A 26,685-nucleotide genomic window follows, 5' to 3' on the forward strand; every position below is an offset into this window, starting at 1 on the left:
TCGGATCAGGTGATCCAGCGTGTGGACGAGAACCCATCTTGTAATAAGTAAAATCATAATCTATTACCCATCATGCAAGAGCATTAAACATTCAGAATAAATGGTACACGACGCCAATGAAAGTAGTGCTTTGTACTTTCCCGTCTTTCTTTCCTCTCCTTCTGCTGTCTTCGTTCTTTTTCGAACTTTGTGAGTTATCCCACAGAACACGTTATCCTAGACCCCGTAACTCTCTCCCAATAATAATAATAATAATAATAATAATAAAACGGTGGGTGCCCGGAGGCAATGGGAATCGAGCCCAGTACCTCCCGTAGTGGATGTGGACAGCTCTTAGCCACCGCTGCTACATAACTGCTACAGCAGGCTACAGTGGGAACCTATCTCTCCCTTTGCAGGAGAATCGACAACCGGCCAACTGGGGCAAGTTGTGGTTACGTCCTTGCACGCGGTCCACGTCTTTTCTCCACGCTACGCTAGCCACCCGACGGTGTGCGCTGTCAGCGTCGTGCGGTTGTCATAAAAACAAGTAAATTGTGGAATAAAAAAGATTGTTTAGGTAGCGGCCAAGTTAAAAAACGTACTAGATGTAAACAATAATTTATACTTTACTTACAAAATGTAAAACTACGACAATATTTTTCTTACTAAAGCATTTTGCGTGCTTACGGCTGCGCTAAATCAACTTCTTTCGCTCCTCGCCGTTTGTGGCGGCTCGTTCCTCGGCGAGTTTGCTCTTACGTCAGCGTGAATCGTGACAGGTAACTCGCGTTCATTTCACCTGGGACGCAGTGATCGTGTCCGGCAGCAGCTTCGCCTTGTCGCCGATCTGTCACGCTTCGCTCTAACCTACGTGCGCGTAAGTTCTATAGAAAGGAACAGCACCACTCCGTGAAACCATGCCGCAAGACGTCGGAACCGAAGGCGACAACGCCGCTCAGTCTGGAGAACCTGTTCAAAAGAGCGCTGTGCAACTCAAGAAAGAAGCCAAGAAGAAAGAGAAGCTGGAAAAATTCAAGCAGAAGCAGGAGAAGATGCAGACTGTTCAGCCCAAAGCCGACGTAAGTACGACACGCGTTCCCATATTGATATTCCGGAGCGATCGTCGTGGACGGGACCTTGAGTCAACGCGACCGCTCGAAACCACGAGCCGGTTCCATTCATTCCGCCACAGTGGAAGCGCCGCGTGTTACGAGCGGTGTTCTTACGATTACCGCTACTATCACGTCTTTTGGACAGCCGATGTCTCTAAATAATGGCTCGGACACTGAACTGCCCAAAAACACGGCTCAACGCACGTCTTGGGTTGAGTGTCAGTGCCCGTAGTCGGCGCCCGAACTTTGCAGACATCCATTCTCTTACTCTGTGCGGTCATCATTGTTTAGATGTTTCTAGCACCGGAATGCAGCGATCGCCGCTGACATAAGCTTAACTGCCTGGCCCTACGAGACAGCGGCTTTCGTTCTAGCTTCCGCGCTGAAGCCGCGTCAGTTACGGCTGGCCGTTCAAAATGGGTCATCGAGACCGTTGCAAACGGCGGCTTTAATGATACACCAGAAGCACTACTGCCTTTGTTATTGTTCGGGAACGCCGCTCTGTCGAGCACGAATCGGCGGTGAAATGCGTGCGGACACATACGTGGCCGAAGGCGAGGCTTTTGCTGACAGTGCTTCTCCGTGCGAGTTTTTTGCAAGTGCATGGTCACTTTCACAATGTATGATTTGCATGCTTCGGCTTCGTTTTCCCCCAGAAAAAACCCAAAGAGAAAAAGGAAAAGGAGGTTATCACATATGACAAGCCAACTGCGCCTGGAGAAAAGAAAGGCAAGCAGATTTTGCATATACTTATGTCATTTTCATTTTCAACCGCGTATTTATACATTTCGTTTCATTACTTCTGCCAGCCCCTCTAAACTAGAGACAGCTTTGACCCTTTCTCTTTTTATTTGTTCCAGTCTTTTAGCTACAAGCTCTCAAAGGCATGATCGTGGCAAAATGGTTTAAAATGCCGCATACATTCTGCTTTGAATTAGTTAAACAAAATCGGCGCTAATCTCTGATTAATTATTTGTGAATGCTTGTTTCAATCGTGAATCACGAGGCACAACAGACGCTTAACAGCACCAACCTCCTAGGAAACCTTGTTACAATCATTAACCATACACTTGTACCGAGAAATGTGCAGAAAAGCATCAATTCAGAATTACTATTGAAGATTTGATAATTAGTGATGTGAAAAAGGGCTGGTTTTAATCATGCAGGTCTTACAATGTGCAGGAAAGCGGAGAGTGTCAATAAACTGTAAGTATTTGGTGAACTGGTAGCCAGAAAGACAAGGAACATTCAAATCAGAATGATGGCAGCAAACATAGTTTTAAGAGAAGTTATTGAATCTGATCTTGTGGATTGTTATTTAAACATGTCATCATCCTCGGCATATTTTGTGTCCTCTCTATGATGAAGGCCTCCCCCAATAATCGCCAACTTACCCTGTCTCCATTTTATTCCTGCAAACTTCATCACCCCACTGAACTCTCTGCCACCCTTGGCTGTGTTCCCTATCTCATAATATCCATTCCATCGCTCTCACTGAGCACTTTTTTCTGTTAATGTCAACAAGGATATCGGCTACCGCTGCTTGTTCTCTAGTGCACTCTGCTCTTATCCTATCTCTTAACGTTTTACCCATCATATATGCATGTGTTACTCCACATTCAAAAGTAAATCCTGTTGCTTACGTGCAAGTGGGAATGTTCAACACTGTTCACATCATGTGCAGAATGCTATTAAGCTAGATTTTTTCACTATATGATCGTCAACAGGAAAGAAGTTCCGAATACCTCTCACACTGTGAGAGGTAACTCGATAATTGTGGTAATCTTGTCCATAATGGTTATTGGCAAAAAATTTAAATGTGTGACTAGCTGGTAAAAGTAGACATTGTTGACATAAGAAATGAATGAGCTTTAGGTGCACATTCAGTAACCTCGGAGGATCAAAGTTAATCTGTAGCCCTCCACTACAATGTTTTAGGATGCTAAATTAAAATAAGTGTATAAATAAATCTGCCTTATGGGGTAAAATGTAAAAAGGTGACCACTTTCCCACACATATTTGTATAGTTTCCCCGAAAGAAGAAGTCAAATCGCCCTCAAAATGTCAGTAAGCTTGTTATACAAATGTTGCTGGAGAAGTTCTCACCTCTTTATGCCCCGTTTGTCCATCACACTCTAATGCACTGTTGTTGCTGAAGTAGCTATATTATCCATAAAAAACAGCAGTTTTGTTTTTGACTTTATAGTTGGTGGATAGCATAGGCAAAGAGTGGCCAAGTGCAGCTTGAAAGTACGTGGGGGTCCATACAAAAGGCAGCATACACAGGAATTTGCGCTTTGCATACACAGAAAGTTGCATATACAATTTAAAAAACGGAACAATATAATATACTAGTATGCATAATGTATACGTAAGATTTAACAGATGTGGGTGTTACAAAGCTACTCCCCATTGGTCTGCACGCAAATTTCATAGCAGGTAAAAGAGTAGGGCAACTGCATACTATAGAAATAACCTACATCATGTGGTTAAAGAGTGGCAATAGGTTGTCAAAGACAAATGAAGAAATGCAGTGCACGCATGGCACTGAGATGGTATGTGGCAGTTAGGTATGCCGATATGTAAATGTAGCCGAAAAAATTATTGCGAACAAACCAAACTGAATACAAGTCTGAAGGACATGCAGCCACCTTCTTGATGTGTTTAGCGGTTTTCTGATGCTGATAGCTTCACTGCGCAGACACATCGGGTCCGATGCCAGATGCATACAGCCCACGGTATGTGGAGGCCGCGTGGTATGCTTGGTGGGAGAAGAGCCAGTTCTTCAAGCCTGAATATGGGGTGAGTTTTCATTCTGTTTGGCTGATATACAGAGATTGCTATCACTACTGTTGTGGTGATGTAATGCTTTGTAGAAACATTCGCTATTGTAAGCTCAGAACCTGATATCCTTATGTTCAATACTTTTTTTTTAGGGAAAATATGTAACCTGTTTCATTCCCATAAAAGCTTAAAAAATAAAAAAAAAATACAGTTTGATGTTGTGTTTAGCATCTTCCAGGGCACAAAAAGCACACATGGACTGAGTAGAAATGGACTCTATCCATGTGTGTTCCCTGTGCACTAAAAGGTGTATCATAATGCAATTTGAAACCAACTAGCCCAGTTATTTACGCTTGGCTCCAGAACATTTTTTAACTGGTAGTATTGCAGTCCAAAGATTTCCTTGTGGTCCTTAGTTTAAATAGTTAAAGAATTACTAATGTTAATGGATGTGCCAAAACAAACGTTATTTACGTTATGAAGTTCAAGGCAGAAGCACATGAAAACGCATATGTTCAGAGCACTAAACAGAACCACAATTGGAAAAAAAAAAGTAAACAGGACAAACACCCTTGTTTGTCGCATTTACTTGTTTCTGTCGTTATTCTTTGTTCGTGTGCTGTAAACCAACAAAACAAGCAACAAGTAATTATAACTTGGGAGACAAAGATTTGAAAATTTTACCTGTCTCTCTTGCTTTCCATAGTGTCCAATGACACTGCGTATTATGTGTAGCAGCACTGTGTCTGCATACACAGTTGCCATTTTGAGGTGGCTGTGTTACTGTAGCTGTCACCTACATGTTTTGGCAGCTTAATTTTTACTGTGCCTACGTGACACACATGTCATCGCCACATCCAAGACAGTTATACAGTTATAGAATTGCTATATATAGACAGTTATAGAATTGCTATAGGTGAAGTTTCGTCAACAAACACCAATACTGGCAAATGGGTGAACGGTGACATAATAAAGACAACTGTACACAGCTGCACGAGAAACTGAGACAGGTCTTGTTGCTTTCACTTTGTAGAAATGCCAAAAAAAAGTCTATCGTGGTAGTTATCCTGGCTGAGAGTGCCTTGAGTTGCAGGCAGTGCTTTTATTGTCTCTGCATACTTCTTTCTGCGTTACAATATTTGTTTAGTTTTTTTTGCTTTACTGGGGTAAAAGCTACAAAGCTTATGACATATTTAGTGTTGCGGGTTGACTGGCTTGCCTGCTGCGGCTGGGCACATGGTGAACTTGTGCGAGAATCGCAAGCAACTATCACTGTTTAGTAAGTCCTTGTGTATCTTCTGGAATAACTAACCAGTGGCAGTAGAGAAGGCATTACTGCAAGAAGCATAGCAAACATGCACAAAGCATGAAGCCATTGTCTATGATAATAGTGGTTGGAATGAGACAAATCTCAAGATTTGATTGATTAATTCATTGATGTGGTTTAGTGCTCCATGGTAAGAAAAGAAAAAAGGAGCTATGATAACGCATGGCGGAACATCGCAGATTAGTTCTGACCATATTGGTGTTTGTTGACCACAGTTCCTATGCAAGGACTTCTGAATTCTACGTACATTCAAATGTATGACCTCGTTTGAACAAAAATAGGAGTTTTGGAAAAGGCCAAAAACGCTATCACTGGCTACAAGTTTCTTAACATCTGATTGAAAAACAGTGAAAATAGAACCCTCCCAAGATTTAAAATGTTGATAGTGCTATAGCAGTGCAGAGGATGTAGATAAAAAGAAACGCATATGAAAGACAGACGCTGATGTATGCATTCTTTTTGGAATTCGTTCTTTGCACTGTTTGTACGCTATCAGCAAGATGAACCAACTTTCTCAGATCAAGGTATTGTGCATTTAAGATGTTTTGTGTTTTTCTTACAAAACAGCCAAAAGGCCTTTTTTATAGGCACCAGGAAATCTCCATGGCACTTTGAGAAAGCTCTCTTAGATACACAACTTGACACTGCATTGATCGAGTGTTCAAGTGTAAATTTATAAATGTGTTGTTACCTCACATTCTTTCGTCGGCTGCTGCGAGTAGAGAAATTGCTGCCATGTTTTAAGAGGTCTAGTGTGGTAAATAAATGCAGGTGCGAAAAAGTTAGAGCTTCGGGACATGTGGTGCCATGATTAACATGGTACAATTGATGCACCATGGTGAGCAGAGAATGGACAGGTTCTTATGTGCATCAGCAAATTACCACTTTTTTGGTTTGAAGGGGGCTTCTTTTTACGCTCTGTTTTTCCCCCCTGGCATTCTGTACCAGATACATCTGGTACAGAACATATTCATTGTTTATTCTCAGTGTACGTGTCTAAAGTGTTCCTGAAGAGTTTCTGTACAGTATTTGCACAACTAGGAAAACTAAATGGGAAACAGAAAGCCATGCCTGCAGTCTCTGTGAACCTGCTTGTTTTGACTTCTTCGCACTCTGTGCAATGTATTTGAGATTTGGCTTCTGTTATTTGCAGACTTGTGGGCACACTAATGGTTGTTTATTTTATTAGCCTATATATATCAAGAATGAATCCTAGTTGGATGAAACCAAACATGTGAGAGATTCAACCTGAAACCAACAGAGGGGTTTCGTGTTATTTACGAATCACTCTTGTTTCACTGCTCGCAATAAGGCATTCCTTTAATGAAACAGAACTGATTTTCGCTGATAGACGGGCAACATAGAAACGTTACAGTGCAGTAAGCATCAATAATGTCATTAACTACGGAATGGAAGCTTGTCATACTACATGTTGGAAAAGGAAGGGAGCAACTTATTTGTTGAGGCAAACAAGTGCGTGTGACAAATTTACATCTATCAGTATGTAAGAGCGTATGCTTGGGCATTTTGTTAATTCATAGTAACTTTTTTAGCACATTAAATAACACTTGACAGAAAGGCACAATATGAACACAACGCTATGCATCCATGTTGTGCCTTTCTGTCCTGTGTTCTTTATTAGTGTGCAAAAAAAGTCACCATCTGTCAGCACGTTAGGAAGAATGCTAGCTTCCTTTTACCTTAAGGTGTGTTGCTGCCCTTTTCATTGTTTCACTTAACTGTTGTTATACAGCAGCAGCAGTTTCAGTGCCGCTTAAGATTTCTCGCTCTTTGGTATGGTGCGCTGCCCCAAAACCTCACTGTGAGTTTTTGTTGCCTTGCTGCATGTGCATAGGGAAGAGACATCTTGGCTGATAATCCAAAAGGACGATTTGTGATGGTGATCCCACCTCCAAATGTCACTGGCACCCTGCACCTTGGACATGCCCTCACCTCGGCCGTCGAGGATGCTGTAACCCGGTGGTGAGTGCATACTGCTGTTGCCTTTCTAGTAGTCCAACTTGTGCGCGAGAGGCACCCCACCATGTAGTCAGGCGATGCTGCTTGAATAAAAGAGGTGGTAAGGTGTAGGACAAAGGCGATATATGAGAACAGTGGGCAAACTAGGGAAGCCTAGCCTAGTTAACCTCAACGAAATGTTGACCCCAACATTTCGATTGAGGGGACTTGTTTTCATTGCCCTGACGAAAACTACTTGCCTTGTTAAAACATTGGCTCCAGCTTTGGCTTTGGCTCACACTTTGGCTCCATCTTCCTTTGTTACACACCGTGGTGGTTAAGCAGCTAAGGTGTTGCGTTGCTAAGCATGAGGTCGCAGATTCGATTCCCAGCCATGTTGGTCACATTTAGATCGAGGCTAAGTGCAAAAACCACTGTCCACTTAGATTTAGGTGCACATTAAAAAACCCCAGGTGGTCAAAATTAATCACGAGTTTCTGCTATGTATGTTGTCCCTTAAAGTTTAATTAATTTTTGTCTTGTTTGAATTTTGTTTGATGAGTGTCACCTGGGGGTGTGGAAAGCATGACTGTTCAATTGTCATGTTAGTAACTGTGGTGAAGGTAATGTCAATTACTTCGTTGCCTTTTGCAGCAACAGATGACTCTATAGATGAAACCATGCGTATGACAGCATGCAGTAGGCTGTGACAAGCATCTAGCATGGCGAAAAGCTGACAGTTGATCCAATAGCAGGGCAGCAATGTGCAGAGGGAGTGCTTGCCACTATTAACAGCGTCACTTGCCTTGGCATACCGCTGACTCTCTTTCTTATTTTTTTCTATGAACTCATTTTTGGTTTACTCAACAAGCTCGCAATTTCTAAAATGTATTTTAGAGCTGTTTTGAAGCAAAAAGCTAAGAAGAAATATTTTCATTTGTGTACCATTCAAGTAGTCAAGATTTCTGCTGGAGACGCTAACCATGTCTGCTCAATCAGGTTTTACACAGACTGATTGAGCATACTGACTGAGAAAGCTACGCAGTGTCCACTTTACTATTTTTTTGTCTGCTTTGAAATCTGTGAAGGAAGACAGACATGCTAGGGACACTTACAACACTTGACATGTGAAGTGCTTCCAACAGTAGTTGTCATTTATTCCACTAAGAGCACTGTTGCTGGACAGATGTGCTACATTTCTGGCTTGATGATGGTTATCCTTTGATGTGCTTCCACAATTAAAGGATATTGCAGGGTTTGCTTGAACACGTTCCCCTTCGTTAAAACAAATTAGGTTTATAGCCATGTCCAAATAAAATGCAAACACGAGAAAGTGAACTAGACGGTAGATTTCTTTCCACTTTCACTGCTGTGTATGAAACCATGGCATTTCATTCACAGAGGCTTAGTTTCAAGGCGAGAGCATACTTGGTGCCCAGGTGCATGCCCCAGTCACACGTAGTAATATTCAGGCATAGGAGGTGTTTTATGTCACAAATGAGAGTCTCAAGACTGCAGATGCTGTGAACAAATTTTTTTCTTAGCAGCCTAGGCATGCACTCCTTGCACAGCCCCTGTGTACTTGTTCAACCAGTGCCAATGCATTGAGAAGATGTCATGTGGCACTGTTATGCTGTAAGATTTCATTTTTTTGCTGTAGAGGTGGTCTCTGTGAATGTTTGCTCCCAAGGGTTTACATTGTTGTCTGCTTTTGAACTCACGATTCTACTGCTTCTTGCAGGAATCGAATGAAGGGGCGTACCACTCTTTGGAACCCTGGCTGTGACCATGCCGGCATTGCCACCCAAGTGGTTGTGGAGAAAAAGCTTTGGCGGGAGGAGGGCAAGACACGCCATGACATTGGCCGCGAGGCCTTCGTGCAGGAGGTCTGGAAGTGGAAGGAAGAGTATGTGTGTTTTGTTTTTATTGTTTGTTTTGGATGTTTCCTACTGTTGCCTAAAACTGTTGACAGATGGACTGCCTGTAGGTACAGTCGCATACAACATGAACTGCAGCACGGTGGATGTAGCCAAGAGGACCCCAAGCCACCATGCCATCTTAGAGCTCCTTTGACCATGACCACCATTGCAGCCCAGATTGACAGCAGCTGTATATGCAGGAGCTGCCAAAATAAAACTGTGGCTTACATATCTTAAAGAAAAGCCTAAGCACACTGAAGCACACCACTTCCATTGCTTAGTGGCTATCGAAGTTTCGATAGAGTTGTGGGGTGCTCTGCTGACTCGATAGACTATTGACTCGACAACCTTCGAAACTCTTGTGTAGCAGTTCGTGCTTGACAATCAAGTCAGTAGACTATCGTTTGGAAGGCCTTCAAAATGCCCATGTGACACGGGGATTACCTGTCACATCTTTTTCTTAATTTGATTTGTTTTATTGTTTTCTTTTAATTAATGAATTTCGTGTATTAGTGTATTAGTTTTTCATTGAAATGCTTTATCTTATTGTAATCACTCCACTTGGTAATGCTTCAACCCTGACGATGCAATAAATGAAATGGAAAGCAAATATCGTGACATTGGTGAAGCAAATCTTTTTTTATTTCCGTGTTCAGGTTTGTGTGTAACAAACGCAAGCATAGTGCTTCCTGCCATCTAGCAAAGCACCTCCTCATTAATAGAATGCTGACTGGTTGCTGCAGTGGTTTCTTGGCACATGAATGCTAAATTAAAAACATAAAGATTGCATTGCCATGAATACACGACTTAGAAATCTGGCTATCACACAGGATCAGCATGTTGGCTTACCTGCTGTGGGTTAGCCAACCTTAATTGCTGGCCAGAATGCACGTGCATGTCTTAAATGTCCCACTTCGAGTTGCTTTTGCTGAATATTTGATACTCTTGCTTCAAGAAATCAAATCTTGATCTTCAAGCAAATAAATATTTCGTTTTGCTGTAACTACTATTGCCTTGGTTGTTAACCCTTTCTCTACGAAGCTTTTTGGCCACAAATGATACAAAAATACAGATTTTTTTTTATCTGCCTAATTGATTTGAGAGGAGAGTAGAAATTATTCTTTACTCTCTGTGATAAAAGTCTTTTTATTTTTTTCCAAGAACAGCTGTTGCCGGTACGTGCGCGCACGCAGACATAGGAGGACTTCATTTTAATTCCATTGAATTCATTATTTGAATTTTTTGAATATCGCGCACCCCTAATGGTTACATTGTGTAATTTCAGGAAAGGAGACCGCATCTACGAGCAGCTGCGCATGATGGGCTGCTCAGTTGACTTCGACCGTGCAACATTTACCATGGACCCTGTGAGTATCACATAGTTACTGTGAAACCTCAGTATAACGAACTGAATGGGATGACAAAAGACTTCAGTATAAGTGATCATTTGATAAAGGTAAATGTGCTATAAGTGCTGCGACTATAGCATCCCAGCTGTTTGCAGCACCACAAAAAGATGCCCAAGCACTCCTACCTTAGTGATGATTGGCCTTGTCTCTTTCTTCTGCTAATAAAAAAGGCTTTGTTTAATCTGCTGCAAGTTGCTACTAGGTGTAAACAGTGCCACTTCCAACTTATACCAGTGTCACATAACCATTTTCAATCACGAAGTGCACCACCTGACACCCGTATTATCAAAAATGCAGCATGTCACAGACATCCCGACCTGAGCTCACAACCGAGCTCCACTCTGAACAACCAGGGTCAAGGTCATATTTCTCTTTGGTGCTGAGAAAACTGCTCAGCTCTCTAGATTTTCTTCGAAGACTTTTCGCTCTCGGTTGGCAAGTACAAGAAAACTCTCGTGTGAGTCAAAACTGCTGAAACTGAACAGGCCTAAAGTTTCGATATCACACGCTGCGCACCCACACAGTTACCGTGGCAGTGCTTGCTGCCCACAGGCTTCCGGTCCAAATTGCATGCACTTGGGTCGGGACTGCGTGACAGTTCGATGAAGTTGATATACAGTTAAAACTTTATCTAACGAAACCTGATTGTACGAAGTTCCCGATCTAACGAAGAAATCTTCATTCCCTGGGAGGTACCCATAGAACTCAGGTTTTCGTCAACCCGAATTAACAAAACTACAGTAAAAGCTCGTTAATTCGACACCCGTTAATTCGGAAATTCGGATAATTCGGACGGCTCTATTGGTCCCGGCCGAAGTGCATGTTAATCTATGGGACCAAACCTTCGTTAATTCGTCAGAATTGGGCTCCGCACCGCTTAATTCGGACAAATGTTGACGGCTGCCGCTACACAAAAGTGTGGTAAGGCAGCGCTGGCACCACGGAGCGAAACCGAAACCTTAGTGACATCGCCATCGTCATCAACTAGTGGGGGCGATCGCAGCGTCACCGAACGTCGGCGTCTTCTTTCTTCGCTCGACTGTGCCTCCGACGCCATTTTTCCTTGAGTTGTGTCGGCACCGTCTCTTCTTGCGGAGTCCTCTTTTTTTCCCCGTTGTGACCGTGTTTACATGTGAGGCCCGAGCATGCGGCAGTAGCTGACGATGGCATCGGCGAGGTGTCAGCCGAGTCCACCGACGTTTTTGTTCTTTTTTTTTTCTTTCTTTTTGTCGTTCTTTTTCTTTCCTTTTTTTTCTTCATACCCAGGCTAGAACACACCATATGTGTCCACCCGCTACAAAGGGCAAAGCCACAAATCATCATCATCGATGACTGCCCGACCTTCGATGCTGTCCTTCCCACAGATATGACCCTTCAGGACTACATCGCGATTGATGATTGTGTCGCCACGACTGGTCTCCTGCCCGATCAAGAAATTATTAATGATGTCGCGAACTCATCGCACCTCACGGGAAGTCTCTGAGGCTGTTTTGATATTAGAGGACGTTTGCCTGAGCACTTCCAACAGTTTGCGTGCTGTTGGCCATTTGGAAGAGTTAAGAAAAATTGTAATGTCAGCCGGAATCTGCGCGAAAACGCAGACGACCATTACAAAATACTTCAGCAAATAAAGGTACCGTATTTGCTCGAATCTAAGCCGATGTTTTTTTCGAAAAAACGATGTGCGAAAGTGGGGGGGTCGGCTTAGATTTGAGTACAATGAATAGGTTTTTTTTTCTTTTCTGGCCTTGCGAATTTCGGGGGTCGGCTTAGAATCGGGGCCGGCCTAGATTCGAGTAAGTACGGTATGCTTCTCCAACTTGATTTTAATGTTGTTTTTCCTGTTCATTCGTTAATTCGGCATTCGGTTAATTCGGACATTTTTTCCGGTCCCGTGAAATCCGAATTAACGAGCTTTTACTGTAACTCGACACCAAAGCCGATTTAACACAGTTTTTCCTGAAATAAATGAGTAAAAAAGCTGTCATTTCCTTCTAATTTTGGCATAGACGAGTTTTTCTTCGAATGTATGCTCTCGACCCTAGTTTCATTTTGATGAGGCTGCATGCCACGCCCATGCACTGAATAATGGATTCAACAATCGGTAGCGCTCTTTTGTGCCAGATGGCGCTAGGGGATGGCGGTGGTTTATTGTCACTGTAAAGTCTCCCACAGGAACACACAGGGGTTGTTTTCGTGAATTCATGGTTTATGCGACAGATGGGACTGATCATCTCCTCACAACTTTCATGCTCGGCCTGCTCGCAGAATCACTGCATTCATTCACCCCGTTTTTGAACATCGACAGCCTGTCATAGCTTTATGTGACGATCTACCTGACCTGCATCACCCAGACATGGGAGGATCCATGTCCGGACTGCGCTCACGGACTGTTCACATACGCAGGTGTGTGTTAGTGGCAAATACAATGTCCACGGTAGCTTTTGGATGTCGCTGCGTTACACTTTTATATAACAAAACAATCGCGTGTCGTTATCACTTCGTTAAATCGAGTTTCAACTGTAATTAATAGAGCAGCTTTGTCGTGATGAGGGTTTACTATAATTTTGTAGGGCTTGTTTGACGTCAAGGGACTTTGCTTGCCCGTGCATTGTGCAAATTCTGCATTGTTCTGATACAGGTATTCTTTATCATCAGTTCCCAGCCCCATCTGCTTCATTCTGGTGAGGAAAGGTGGATGCGAGGGCTAGATGTGCTCAAGGATGCTAGGTATTGTTATTGTACTGTTGTACGTAAAAAGTACTGGTATTGTTGTTGTACATAAAAAGAGTACTATTTCATTAATATATCAGTTTCAGTAATTTTCGTATAATGCTGTGCAAGCTGTGATTGTATTGATATAGTGTAGAAAGTTCCAAGAGTATGCTTGCTTGATCTATTTCTTTGCCTACTTACACAGAAAGACTGAAAGAGAATACTTGCAAAATAGGTGGAGTGGTGAATTGAAATGAAAAATGAAAGACAACGTGATAAGTTTGAAATATACTGCAGCCTAGCTACAGGGCAGTTTGGCTAAAATGCCTGTGATTCTGTTAAAACTTGCCTACAATTCTCCTGTGAGTGTGCCTATGATTTGACTGAGTAGCTGAACTCTTCAAAAGTGATTAGAGTTCCTCACCAGACATGTGTTTAGGTAGGTCGTGGGGTGGGAGAGTGATAGTGTAGTCCTAATTTTAGTTCTCTTTCTTGGTTCTGTGTGCTTACAATGGCACTTTGCTTGTGCAGAAAATGTGCAAGGCAGTGATGGAAGCATTTGTGCACCTGCATGATGAAGGACTTATCTACCGCTGCTGCCGACTCATCAACTGGTCCTGTACCCTTCGCTCAGCCATCTCAGACATTGAGGTCTGCACTGCTTTTGTTTTTTTTTTCATGGTAAACCTGTGTGGTTGCCCGCTTAAGTAACCTGTTTCCTGTCACATGTTTTGTCCAAGTTCAGTTGTCCTTATGCAAACCAGATAATCGGATGATTCAAGCCAAAGCATTATTGTATTGATGGCACACATGGTAGCCTACAGTGCTTGCTCCGGTAATAAGCTAGCGACCATACCAGGCTAACGTGATAAAGCTCTTTGAAAGAAATAATAATTAGGTTTAGTAAAGTTATTAAAGGGGCCCTGCAACACTTTTTGAACAGTCAGAAAATGCTGCTGACTAGTATTCAAGGCTCCTGTGAGCATGTGAGCAAACTATTAGCATTGCACTGCACGCAGCAAGGAACTTGCAAGGTTATTTCAAAGACAGCTAGAAATCGCTCGCTCTCCTCTCGGCAAATTATGTAGTTGAAGGGGCTGACTGCATAGACAAAGGGAAGGACACAGTCGTTGGTTGGTGTGATGATTGTGAAAGCATCCTCAGTAATATCTATATTAGTTGTTTCAAGCTTAATAAATAAAAAAATATACATATATCTCTCATCATAAACACCGAAAAAGCAACCTATCTTAGTACTTGTGGTCCCGGTCAATGTTTGTGTGCTTATTGTTTTGTTTTCTCCTACTTGCGAGTGAGGCGGCAAGCGGTACCTTTCGTGACAGTACTTACTGATGCATCAGCCAGACTATAGCACAGTAATAGCACTTCTTTTGCTGCATAGTTGTCATGTCTGCTGCATGCTGGCAGTGCGTTTGTCATCATAACGGAAGTGTGTGAACACGTTTGTAAAAAAAAAAGAGGAAGAAGGAGAAAATGCATACAGTCACAGCGCATGCCGATGTTGCTTCTTTCCTTTTCGTCATCCCTTTTTTCCAGTATGCTTATCGGTATGCAAAAAGAGAGAAAGCCCTCAGAGTGTGTGACAAATTTGTGTAACTCCAATCATACCTGATAGGTTCGAAAAATTTTTGTGGCAAGCGGCAGGAGTAACATTAAGAGATTGGAGGACGGTAGAATGGGTCAGGGAACAAACAGGGAAGCGGATATTCTATTTGTCATCAAGCGAAACAAATGGACCTGGGCTGTCCACGGAATGCATAGGGCAGACAACAGGTGGACAGTTAGAGCAACTGATTGGCTAACAGGGGATGAGAAATGCACTCGAGGAAGGCAGAGTGGTGAAATTAAGAAGTTCACATGGATAAAATGGGAATCGGCTCACGAAGGATAGAGTAAACTGGAGATCATTGGGAGAGGCTCTCGTCCTGCAGTGGACATAATATTGGCTGATAATGATGATGATGATTTGTGATGCTATAAACTGTGATACTCTGGTCATTGGAGCATATTACGTGGAAAAGTGTTGCAGGGCCCCTTTAAAAGCACAGATATGAACAATCTGGTATTTTTATTCAGTAATGAATGTAAGTTGCAAGAGATAGTGAGGACGGCTACTTGTATTTATTTATTCATAGTGCAGGCCAATATGCTGGCCCATGCAGGAGGGCCAATAAATGACAAACTAATGATAAGATAAAGACAGTGCAAAAAAAAGAAAATATAAGCAGTACTTATAGGGGTTACACTTCCGCTGTTTAATTAATAAGAAATCTGTGAAGAACAAATTGGCTTCTTGTCACAAAGCTTATGCCTAAAATGTGAAAATTGCATATCATTCTCTTCAATAGTCTGCATATGTGGTGTTTCTTTTCTAAAAGAGCCAAATCCAGAAACCGAAACGGGGCAAAATTTTATGGAAACGTAAAGCACGCCTAAGTGTCTTTCATATTTAAGGGGAGACGTGGGTCTTGAAAAAAGTTTTTTTATTAGTTAGGTTAACTGAATAAAATCTAATAGGGTAGGCTTATTCAGTTTTTTCTGCAGATTCCAAGTCTTCAAGTAGATTTTTATGATCTGCGTTAGAACAAAAGATATGCAATCTCTGAGAGCATATTTTTTACTGTACTTTTTGGCAACTTTGCTTTCTCAAACACAAAAACAAAGTATGTGGCAAGACTGCCAGAGAGCTCATCTAGCCGATGATGCTAATTTGACTGTTTTCGTCGAACTTTGAATGCAAAATAAATGCATGCAAATATGAGGGGAAAATTTTCGCTTCATACGCTTTATGATCATCGAGAATTATCATTTGGTAAACAACATAAGAAAATAAATATAGCATCATCGGCTAGACCAGCTTTCTGGCAATCTTGCCACATACTTTGCTTTTTTGTTTGATGAAACAAAGTTGCCAAAAATCCCCGTAAGAATTGTGCTAGGAAACGTTGTAGAAATAACATATCTTTTGTTCTAATGCTGCTATTAAATATCTACTCAGATATCTGGAATCTGCAGAAAAAACCAAATAGGTGTATTAAATTTCATTCCGTTCACCCAACTATTAAAAACACACTTTTCAAGACCCACGTTTCCCCTTAAAACGTTTTTAATCAAAACGGGATAATTCCTTATTGTAACGCGGACTCAAAGAAGCAGTTTCGAATAAAAAATGAGCCAGATCCTGTACCTGTTTAAATCAAACAGCCAGATTCATTAAACCAGTGCTCTGTCAATCATCGTGACTAAGGCCCCTGTCACACGGGCACCCGTGGACTCCGTTTAACTCCCTCGTCTTTGCCTCGAGGGAGATGGGGTTCATGTCACACGGTCACCATTTCGCTGAGGAAGTTAAATGGAGCTTTTGGTGGAGGGAGTTCGGTAATGACCATTTCAGCTCGATGGAGTACTCTCGTTCCCAGCCAGCTACTGCTACGCTGAAAACCGCACCAGCAAAATCGTCCTAATGAGCTCAATTATAATTTTAAAAACTATGCTGTTTTTTTTGCGTAGCATTTCACGCCCCGTATTGTAAGTTTTAGTTGTATTTTTTCAGACATCGGTGCTTGTACTCTCCACACCAACGCCTCGCCAAGCCGCCTCTGTGAAGCGTCGCGCCATATTTGTTTCTGCACGTGTGAGGCGCACGCACAAGCACTGTGACAGCCATGGTGATTCCGAGCACTTCATCAACACACAAAAACACGTTTTTGTTGCTTTAAAGGTGACTGCACAGGCAAAAAATTGGACGTTTTGACGAGTACAGCAGCGCTGTTTCTGCCCCATGCGGCAACCGTCGAAAGCTTGCACAGAGCTGTGTTGCACGGCCACAACTCCATTCTGGTTAAGCTCCATTAAGGAGTTCAATGCAGCACGGAGATAAATAGAGTTCGGTGGTGGCCGTGTGACAGGGGTATAAAACAACCAACATATTCGCATCCAAACTGTTTCATTTGTGCCTTAGTTGCTTTGTTATCGTGCTTTCGCTCCACAATTGCTTTTTCTTGGGCGAGTTGGTACTTACTGAAGGACATGATACTGTAGGGCAAAACTCAACTGGAAAGAGTCAGAGGCCAATTTTCCTACTCCTGCCTGTCTATTAGTGTTGCTTTTCGTGTTTTGCGCTACAGTATCACGTCTTTCTTTCACTCCAAAATGGTATATTTGATATGGGAGACAATGGAAATGAAATTATTGGGCACCGATTTATTCCTTGAAGAGTGATCCTAAACGGCGAGGCATAAAACCAGCTGAAAGGAAGGTAAGAAGAAGAGCTGAAACATTTTTGGAGGCCTTCAATAGATGCCAGGAACGCGAAAATGCTGCCGACAGTCCAGGACTGTGCACCTGTTTCCAGGAAGGACCACTCATTCCACAAGTCTAGTCATCGCCATTACATCCATGCAACAAAGGACAGCACTGACGAAGGCACAAGATGGTGTTAATTTTGTCGCAAAGTATTGCTATATCGTTCATTCGCTGCCATTTAGACTCCTTTTATGTAGCCAATTCAAGCCCAAATGAAATGTTCCTATCTGTAAGAGCCAAATCCAAAGTTTACTCCTGAATACCGACAATAGTGACCTATATAGATTTTAGCTGCAATATAGACAAGAGGTATTTTGGGGACGTGAGCACACTGACAAAAAATTGTTGGAGCAGGCCCGGCCATATTGTCAGTAGGAAAAAACTATGTTTTCTTAGTTTCACTTTAAAGGAACTTGGCTGTTTTAGAAATAAAAAATGCCACATATAAGCTTTCATGTTTACGTTTGGCATCATGATGCTACACAGGACACAACTCATAGTAAAATGGCAGGAATTTACCTAGTGATGATCAGATCCTCTCCACATGTTCCTGTAACAAGGTTTCTGGATGATTTGCATGCCAAATCGTAATTCATCACAAAAAAATTGGTTCACGCGTAAAAATTGGTTCCCTGCTTCACTGTTATCATAATACTGTTATATGGCACTGCAAAGCATAATATAGTAGTAGTTGCCATTTGAATTTAGGCGTGGCTGCTATTGTTTGTGTATTTGTCACTTAAGCTCTTGTTTACTGTCCTGATAGTACTTACCATGAATGGAGTTTGAAAGGAGTTTAAATAGTATATATATATGTATATATACGAATGTGATGTGTGCGTGTGTGTGCACGTGTGTGCATGTGTGTGTGTAGATACACTGTGTGTTTGAACAAATGTGAAAATTCTCAAAAATAAGAGAAATGCGATATTTTCTTGCTTCCTTCGTAATTACTTTTTCTGTGGTGGCAGACACCTTGAGATGACTGCCTCCAAGAATAGCCAGACAAAAGCATTACGGCGCTTGTGTTTGGCTATTCTGTGAGTGTTGTGTTCATTTTAGTCTATGCTGCCATATCCCATCATGAATAACCAACTTGAGCATGCCTGTGAAAAATTTTTTGCCTCAGTTCACTGGTTACAGCTCAGTTTAGACTGTCCGCAATGTATTCATTTGTGTTAAAAGTACAGTTGAATCTTGGTAAACGAAAATCACTTAAACAGAATTGCAACTTAAACAAAACAACTGCTGCAATTTGGTTGGTATTGTATTTGACTGCTGCACCCCTATACATCTGTCTCAGTAAATGAAACACCTGTTAAATGGAACATATTTTCCAGATCCCTTGTGGTTCTGTTTAACGAGATTCTACTATAGTGTCAAAATTGACTCGGGGTTACCCATGCTTTTGGCTATAGGACAACATCACTACCATCCACCTGGGGGTTGTTGTCGCTTCTGCATAATGTTCTCTTCAGTTTGATGCCTCACTAGTACAGGGTGATTCATTTAGAACTGACCTATTTCATTGGGCTGTACTTTTGTTACAAATTGTTCAGTAATAATGCAGTGTGCGGAAACAAATTCAGGAAGGCCGAAAATTTAATAGACAACCCTGTTTTTTTATGTGCAATGGTGAAAAAAAAATATAAATAACAAATAACGAAAACCGTGACACTCCGCGAAATTCCATACAATGATGGAGTGCATACTGTTGGAGTAAGAAGAGTTTGACGTTCCGGTGGTCATTTTAACATTTACTGTAGAGTAACTGATTATAAACCTTTATAACCTTTACAAGCCTTTATTATATCCACGTTTAACATGCCGCATGGCAGTCAGACTTTAAGGTCACAGACTTTAGGGCACAAGTCAGACTTTAGGGCACAGCCATCCCTCTCTTGTATAGCATTTTGTGGCTGTCATTATTTCTTATTTATTATTGTTTCTTTGTGTTGCACATCAAAAAACGAAACAGGCCGTTAAATTTTCATTTTTCCTGGAGGTTTTGCCGCAAGCCGTATTGAAACCATACACTTTCTAACAAAACTACAGCCCAATGAAATAGGTCAGTTCTAAAAGAATCACCCTGTACAAGTGAGGGTTCCCCGCAATGGTAGAATGACCCTGGTGGACAGCATGCTATTCCTTTCAGCACATCACCACTATGGTGTGCTTCATAATTGGAAGTCACGGTTTTGGCACATTAAACTTTTTGCACTTTCTCAAGCGTGGTTAATGGGGGCAGCCTACGAAATTGCAATTCTGTATGCAAGGTATGCATTGCAGCCATGGTAGGTGCCCTGAATCTTTCAGGTGTGCGTTCTGTGGCAGATTAAGCAGTGAATATCTGCACACGTCTTGATGTAAACTTTTTTGCACCTACAGGTTGATAAAAAAGAGCTGCCTGGACGGACTCTTCTTCCTGTGCCAGGTTATAAGGAGAAAGTGGAGTTTGGCGTGCTCGTCTCTTTTGCTTACCCAGTGATGGATTCAGGTCAGTGCTTTCTAATTTGCTAATCGGACCAGGCTGCGCGTGCGCATCACACGTGCTTGCTAACCCGGAATGCTTTCATAAATTCAACTCGATGTTATTGGGCCACAGCTCTTACGAGGGGGACGGTATTCTGGCACTCCCGAAATTATTGCTTGGGCACAATTTACACTTATGTCGTTATGTATACGTTGAAATATACAGTGAAAGCTCGTTAATTCACACCTCATTAATTCGAAATTTTGGATAATTCGAAATGGTCGCCGCAGTCCGGTCCGCAGTGCATAGGAGACCATGTGTAAAACGATTCGTTAATTCGAACAGAAATTGCCGCCTCTACGGATAATTCGAAGCGCGCGCCGCCGAGCGTCATTATCGTCAAACACTAGTGGAAGCTTTTACGGCCGAACGATAGGTGGCACGACCGGTTTTTTCGAGCTTCAAGTGGCCTCCGAGCAAAGGGCGACCAAAGTATGGCCTCCGAAATCCAGGGAGCAATTTTTTTTTTTTTTTTTCCGTAGCCCTCCCGCTATCTCAGCGCCTGGCGCCACTTGTATACGCGGGACCCGCGGGACGCTGAGGAGTCGGCGGAGTAGTCCTAGCAGTCCTAGGCCGCACCCGGCAGCATCACTTTGTTCCTCGAGCACGTTGTTCGTTCACGCCGTCAAGCCGTCTTATTCCGCATCGAAGTTGCAAGATGCCGCGGGGAAACTACTGCGCGAAGACTGTCAAGGAGAAGGTGGAGATTTTGCGAGAGGTTGACCAAGGGAACTCGAGCAAATACGAAATTGCGAGAAAGCACGGCATACCTCCGAGCACGTTGTCAACCTACATACGCAACAGGACGGCCATTGAAAACGCCTATGAAGCCGAGGATTTTGGCGCCAGTCGAAAAAGGCTAAGGACAGCGAAGTTCCCGGAACTGGAGTCAGCTTTGATTATCTGGGTTAAAGAAATGAGAACCCAGAGTATCGCATTGAGCGGCCCTATCATCATGGCCAAGGCAGCCGATTTCGCCCTGCGCTTGGACATTGAAGACTTTGTCGCCTCCGAGGGATGGTTTCATCGTTTCAGGGAGCGGCACAATCTCGTATTCCGCACGTTATCCGGCGAGGCAAAGGAAGTGGACGCCGAAACATGCGCTACTTGGAGAAGCGACACCCTGCAGCAGTACTTGGAGAGCTACTCACCACAGGATGTGTTTAACGCTGACGAGACAGCGTTATTTTTCAAGTTGCAGCCAGACAAGACGATCACCTACAAGGGAGACAGCTGTGCCGGCGGCAAGCGCAGCAAAGAGCGTGTCACTGTTCTGGTCGCCGCAAATATGACCGGTACGGAAAAGGTCCCCCTTTTTGTGATTGGCAAAGCACTCAAGCCACGGTGCTTCAAAAACATTCGGTCACTGCCGACAGAGTACGCCGCAAACAAGAAAGCCTGGATGACAGGTGACCTATTCAGGAAGTGGCTACTGAAATTCGACAGGCGAATGGAACTGGGCGGCAGACGCGTTCTTCTTGTCGTCGACAACTGTTCGGCGCACAAAGTCGACGTTGAGCTGAGAGCAACAAAGTTAGTGTTCCTTCCAGCAAATACGACTGCGGCCCTACAGCCAATGGACCTGGGTGTGATAAGGAACATCAAGTGCTTTTATAGGCGTCACATGCTGGAGAGAATGATTTTGTGCGCGGGCGACAGGAAGGACTTCGGCATTACGCTGTTCACTGCCATGCACATGTTGGTGCGCGCATGGGAACAGGTGACTGCGACCACAATCGCAAACTGTTTCCGCCACAGTGGATTTGCAGCTGGAAGTGCGCAGGATAGTTGTGACGTCGACGTGGACGGGGCTGAGGAGCTCATGCCAGTGGCACTGCGCGACACTCTTCGGGGCGTACGTTTTGCCGATTATGTTGAAGTTGACACCGGTGCATTGGTGTGTGGTGCCCTGACTGATGAGGACATTATCACTCAAGTAGCCGGTGCGCAGCCTGTTGCTGAAGAGCCAGAAGGTGAGGAAGACGAAGATGACGAAGCGCCTGTGCGCCCGTCAGCTTCTGCGGTGATGGAGGCACTTAATGTGGCGCGTCTCTTCTTCAGCTTTGAAGAGGGTGAAGAGGATTCCCTGCGCCGCGTCCGCGCGCTGGAACAGAGAGCCGCAGCTGTGGCATTCAGAGAAAAGAAGCAGATGGTCATCACCGACTTTTTTGGCCAATAAATATTTTTCGTGCCCCCACCCCCGAAATCCACCCATTTTTGCTCACTTTCATTATTTCGAATTTTGTTTAATTCGAAATTGCTCAGCGTTCCCGTGGAATTCGAATTAACGAGCTTTTACTGTATATGATTGTACTGGCACTGTATGTACTCACATTGATTGCACTTTTTTTTTCTAAAAAATTGATCCCGGCTTGGGGATGCAATAATTAAGTGGGGTGAAATTTTCAAAAGGACCATCGTTGCAGGTTGGAATGTTTACGATGGCTACCATGACAATAACCAAAGAATCAGGCTGAAGTAGACCACCTTCATATTAAAAGCACATGTTCACTTTGCTTTGCATGAATGCTCCATGGAAAGCACGGCTTATACTGTATGCAGGGGATTGTGAAAATTAGAAAAAACAAAGCAAAAAAACAATGGAACCACCTTATTTTGGTATCTCCATTTCCTATATATATTAGCCTTTACGTACACTGCCTTTTATTTATGCTGCATCAATACGATTTTACTGAAAATGCGCTGTGCCTGAAAATAATTTAGTTGCCGCAGACGATGAGAAAGGAGCTCAAAATTGAACAAAGTTTACAGAAGTATCTCTCATCTTTCTTACCACTGAGTGCCACCATGTTGTGTGTTTTGAAAGGTCAGACTTTCGCCTTTCCATTTCAACTTTTCTTGCAAGCAGTAGCTACATGGAAAAATGGAAAAACGAAAGAAAAAACGATAAAGGCAGGTCTTAACGAAATTGGTAGTGGGGTATGAGGAGTCATGTGCAACTTTTATCTCATCGTATGCAGTGATAGGAGGTTCTTACTGCAAGGCTCATACGAGCAGATGGTCGCGCTGGACTGAAAAAGTCAAACTCGTTATGTAATCCTGTACCACATCAGCAATTTAGAGATAGTAAAGCAAAGCCCAGTGTCATCTAATTATGCACTATGTGTGGAGATGCAATTGTTGTGCGGGTGAGAGTGCTGACTATACTGCCACACACACTCTCCTTTCTGTATCTTCATGGGACTATGCTTTTACGCACTTAACTACTGCTCAGCGCAGGCCGCACCGGGATGTCTAGAAACCGTCTCTATTGTTGTAGACTCTTCCTATAGGATCGTGTGCATGACGCAAGTAATTGAGTTTATTCTGAAACCAACGCAGGCACCAACGATAACACTGGAATCTTCGATCCTGCATATATATAAAAGCCGATGCGTTTCGCCAACCATCAGCTTATTGATTACCGACGATTGTGCTCGCCACTATCGTTACACTTGGAGTATTACTTCTTTTGCTGGTTACGGGTTTGCCCAATAAGCAGTTCAATTCTTGCTGGCTTGACTTGTGTCCTTCACTATCACAACCATGGGATAATATGCCTGGGCTCCTACCCTACCTCTTCACACAGGCGTGGGTTCTTGCTGACTGTTTCAAGGTACGGGACAGTTTGAAGGTACAATACATGTGATGTCAATGTTAGAGAAACGATGTGGGACAGTGTTGTACTTGAGTGCATACTCAGTATAGACCGCTTATAACGTAAGTCGTCGGAGTCGCGAATATCCGCACTATAAGCGGTACCGCACTATAACCAAAACAACCTTCTACAAAGGCTGCACTTGCGCAAAACGTGTTGAGCATGTAGCCTCGCGTGTCCGATAATCGACATATGCGATTTGGGGCGCTTACAACCACTTAAATCTCCGAATGTTCAAAAATTAACCGCCAAAGACACGCATTGCCAACGAAATGAACACGGGGGGAAAAAGCAGACAAAACAAAGTGCCTTCGCGGAAATTCGCCCACTACGTTTCAGGCCACCTCGAGGTATGTGCATTACACAGAAACCATGTCGAATCGCGACCGAAATTTCACGTGCTGAGCGGTACCGATCATTCGATTTCACGGGCGCGCACGCGATGTCCAAGACATTGCAATCGAATCCGGAACCACCATTCGAGAGTTGCATGTGCCAACCATGCCCTCGTTTTCATTAACGATATGATTCTCTTCCCTTCAAGTGCAGCCATCGCAAAAAGTTTCGTTGATTCCGCACCAAACCGCAACTTTCATCGCCCGCGACCGCTACCGAAAAGCAACCAACGCTGATTAGGCCTAGCGTGCGGTTCAGCATGTTGTCGTGGGAAGTTTCTCCAAGACAACATGAAGATCGGACGTCGAAAAGATCGCGCTCAAGCACTAACCCAAGAACAGCGCGCATGATACGAAGTTTGTGCGGTTTATGTTCGCGGCTGGGAGATCAACGGCGACAAAAGCCCGCCAAGCTCGTTTAAGTCCGCGCACTGGCAGAAAAGGCGAAAGCTCGCGTCATGAAGCCGCAAAACTTTTCAATTTGCGGACGAGGTAGCAAACGCGATATCTGTAGCAAGTGTGATAACGACGACGCTTTTCCCGACAGGAAACTTACTTTAAAGCGCACTTGATGAGGACGCGATCGTACGTTCCGCGCTGCCGGCAAGCGGCCGCGGAGCCTTGCCGCCGCCGGTGCAAAGGCTACTCCGTCGCCTAGGCAACCACCATCCTTCCCCACTCGGCGAGCCCGCACAGCGCTGCCGCGGTCTTTTTCCTCCCTCCGCTTCTCGTTCGTTCACTGTGCGTGCCCTCGCCCTTCGTAACGACCTCGTCGCTCCCTCCCCAGCGGCGTACCTCCTTTGAGAACCGCACTCGCTACCGCGTTTGTCAGAAATATTTTCTCGCAACCGCATTATAAACGGTATTTCATCTTGGGGGACTGCATAATAAGCGGTATGCGTATACATGCGGTTCTATGGGAGGGTAAACGGGAGTCGAAAAAGACCGCATTATAACCGGTCCTGCACTATATGCGGTTACGTTATAAGTGGTCTGCACTTACCCTTTAACGGCAGACTTGTAACTTGCATACCGCATTCATGGCAAAATGGCGCAAAGCAAGGGGCCACCCCGTTGTTTTGCATGGAGGTTGCCTCGTAAAACAGTGAAATGTGGCATCAAAACTGCCATTACTGTGGCAAGTTTGGAGTGCAATCATTATGCAAGTGTGATCATTATGCGAGTAAATAAAGCACATGATTAACTCATCATCAGTATCCGCTGCACTAGCCTAAAGGCTATGATGTGCACTCAGTTTTGGGATGATCGTAGTAAGAGGTATTGGAACTCTAATGGGTCTGGTTTTAGCACTGTGCAGCAGTGATGGCAGATGCAGCATTAAAATACTAATTATTCTCCCTCCTTGAAGCAAGAGATGGCCTGGGAATGAATGTACTAGTGCCTCCTATAAGCATTATTCGTATACACCGCCTGCTATACACACTTTGTCCTGACCCGTTCCCTCCACATTTGATTTATTATCAAACCAGATAAGGAAGTGGTGGTGGCCACGACACGTATTGAGACCATGCTGGGCGACACTGCCGTGGCTGTACATCCAGATGACCCCCGGTACTTTGATCTTCATGGCAAAAGCGTGGTGCATCCGTTCTGCAACAGAATTATCCCCATTGTGACTGATAAGTTTGTTGACATGCAGTTTGGCACAGGTGAGTGCGAAAAAACTATTGTGGATGTCTGTGTATTTGTCTGCTTTTATAATTTTTATCGTTCTGGTCTGCTTAGAAAGAGTGCAGTAACATTTTAGTTTGGGTCAGTTGGTGCATTCTAGAGCGCTTAGCAGGAGAGCGCCAAAAGACATGAGCAAAGAAGAGTGGTACGCAGGTTGAGCACAAACTTCCAGCTTTATTTGGGAGCACCAAAGCAGGTATATATGAATACACATTGGCTCATCACGTGCCAACATTACATCGCTATCGTGAGGCCATATCAGTGACATACCACCCCCAGTGAAAAGCTATTTTTCGTACTGACAGGACACTGAAATGGATATGTGCAAACAATACAAATGCAGTGGATGAAAAAAGATGAAAGAAAGCTAAACATGTAAAATAAATGTAGTAGTAATGATAATAATAATAATAATAATAATAATAATAATAATAATAATAATAATAATTATTATTATTATTATTATAGTCTTCCCTTCTCCGTCTTTCCGCATAGTTGTATATATGCAATCTAATTTTTCATTCCCCTTCAATATTTCTCGTGTTGTCTTATTTTACTCCTCCCCTTTTGTGTTCATTTCTCTTTGTCTACGTGTATTTGCTCTTTTTATTTTTATTGTTTTTTTTTGCGTGCGCCTGCACAAAGACCTTACGGTTGTTCCTGGGCACGTTAAATAAATGATTGATTGATTGATTGATTGATTGATTATAAATCACGTAAAACACAGTGTTATTTTAGACAAAGCCACCTAAGAACTGCAGCTCTTTTGCAATCAAAGTCAAAGAAGGCATGCTAACGCAATTGTCAGGTTTTCTGTTATTAAATCAGCCTCAACAACTTCCCTTTGCAGTTCATTGTTTGATCTCAACAGGAA

The 26,685-nt window shown here is 43.2% G+C and overlaps 1 protein-coding gene across 4 annotated transcripts in view; it reads left to right on the top strand.

Annotated features, from left to right (window-relative positions):
• The first annotated feature begins 717 nt into the window (after positions 1-717).
• The window catches only part of LOC119393203 (valine--tRNA ligase), a 114,226-nt gene continuing 88,258 nt past the window's right edge, over positions 718-26,685 (top strand). For 2 of the 4 annotated variants that reach the window (XM_049414823.1, XM_037660057.2), the window contains exons 1-9: positions 718-1,061; positions 1,751-1,823; positions 3,796-3,896; positions 7,061-7,188; positions 8,906-9,070; positions 10,369-10,450; positions 13,739-13,858; positions 19,922-20,030; positions 25,610-25,789. In XM_049414823.1, the coding sequence (XP_049270780.1) occupies positions 900-1,061; positions 1,751-1,823; positions 3,796-3,896; positions 7,061-7,188; positions 8,906-9,070; positions 10,369-10,450; positions 13,739-13,858; positions 19,922-20,030; positions 25,610-25,789 (1,120 nt within the window). In that variant the 5' untranslated portion in view covers positions 718-899. The remainder of the gene's footprint in view (positions 1,062-1,750; positions 1,824-3,795; positions 3,897-7,060; positions 7,189-8,905; positions 9,071-10,368; positions 10,451-13,738; positions 13,859-19,921; positions 20,031-25,609; positions 25,790-26,685) is intronic. The other 2 variants (XM_049414821.1, XM_049414813.1) reach the window with 1 other exon arrangement.

This window comes from Rhipicephalus sanguineus, chromosome 1, assembly GCF_013339695.2.
Source record: "Rhipicephalus sanguineus isolate Rsan-2018 chromosome 1, BIME_Rsan_1.4, whole genome shotgun sequence".
NCBI classification, from domain to species: domain Eukaryota; kingdom Metazoa; phylum Arthropoda; class Arachnida; order Ixodida; family Ixodidae; genus Rhipicephalus; species Rhipicephalus sanguineus.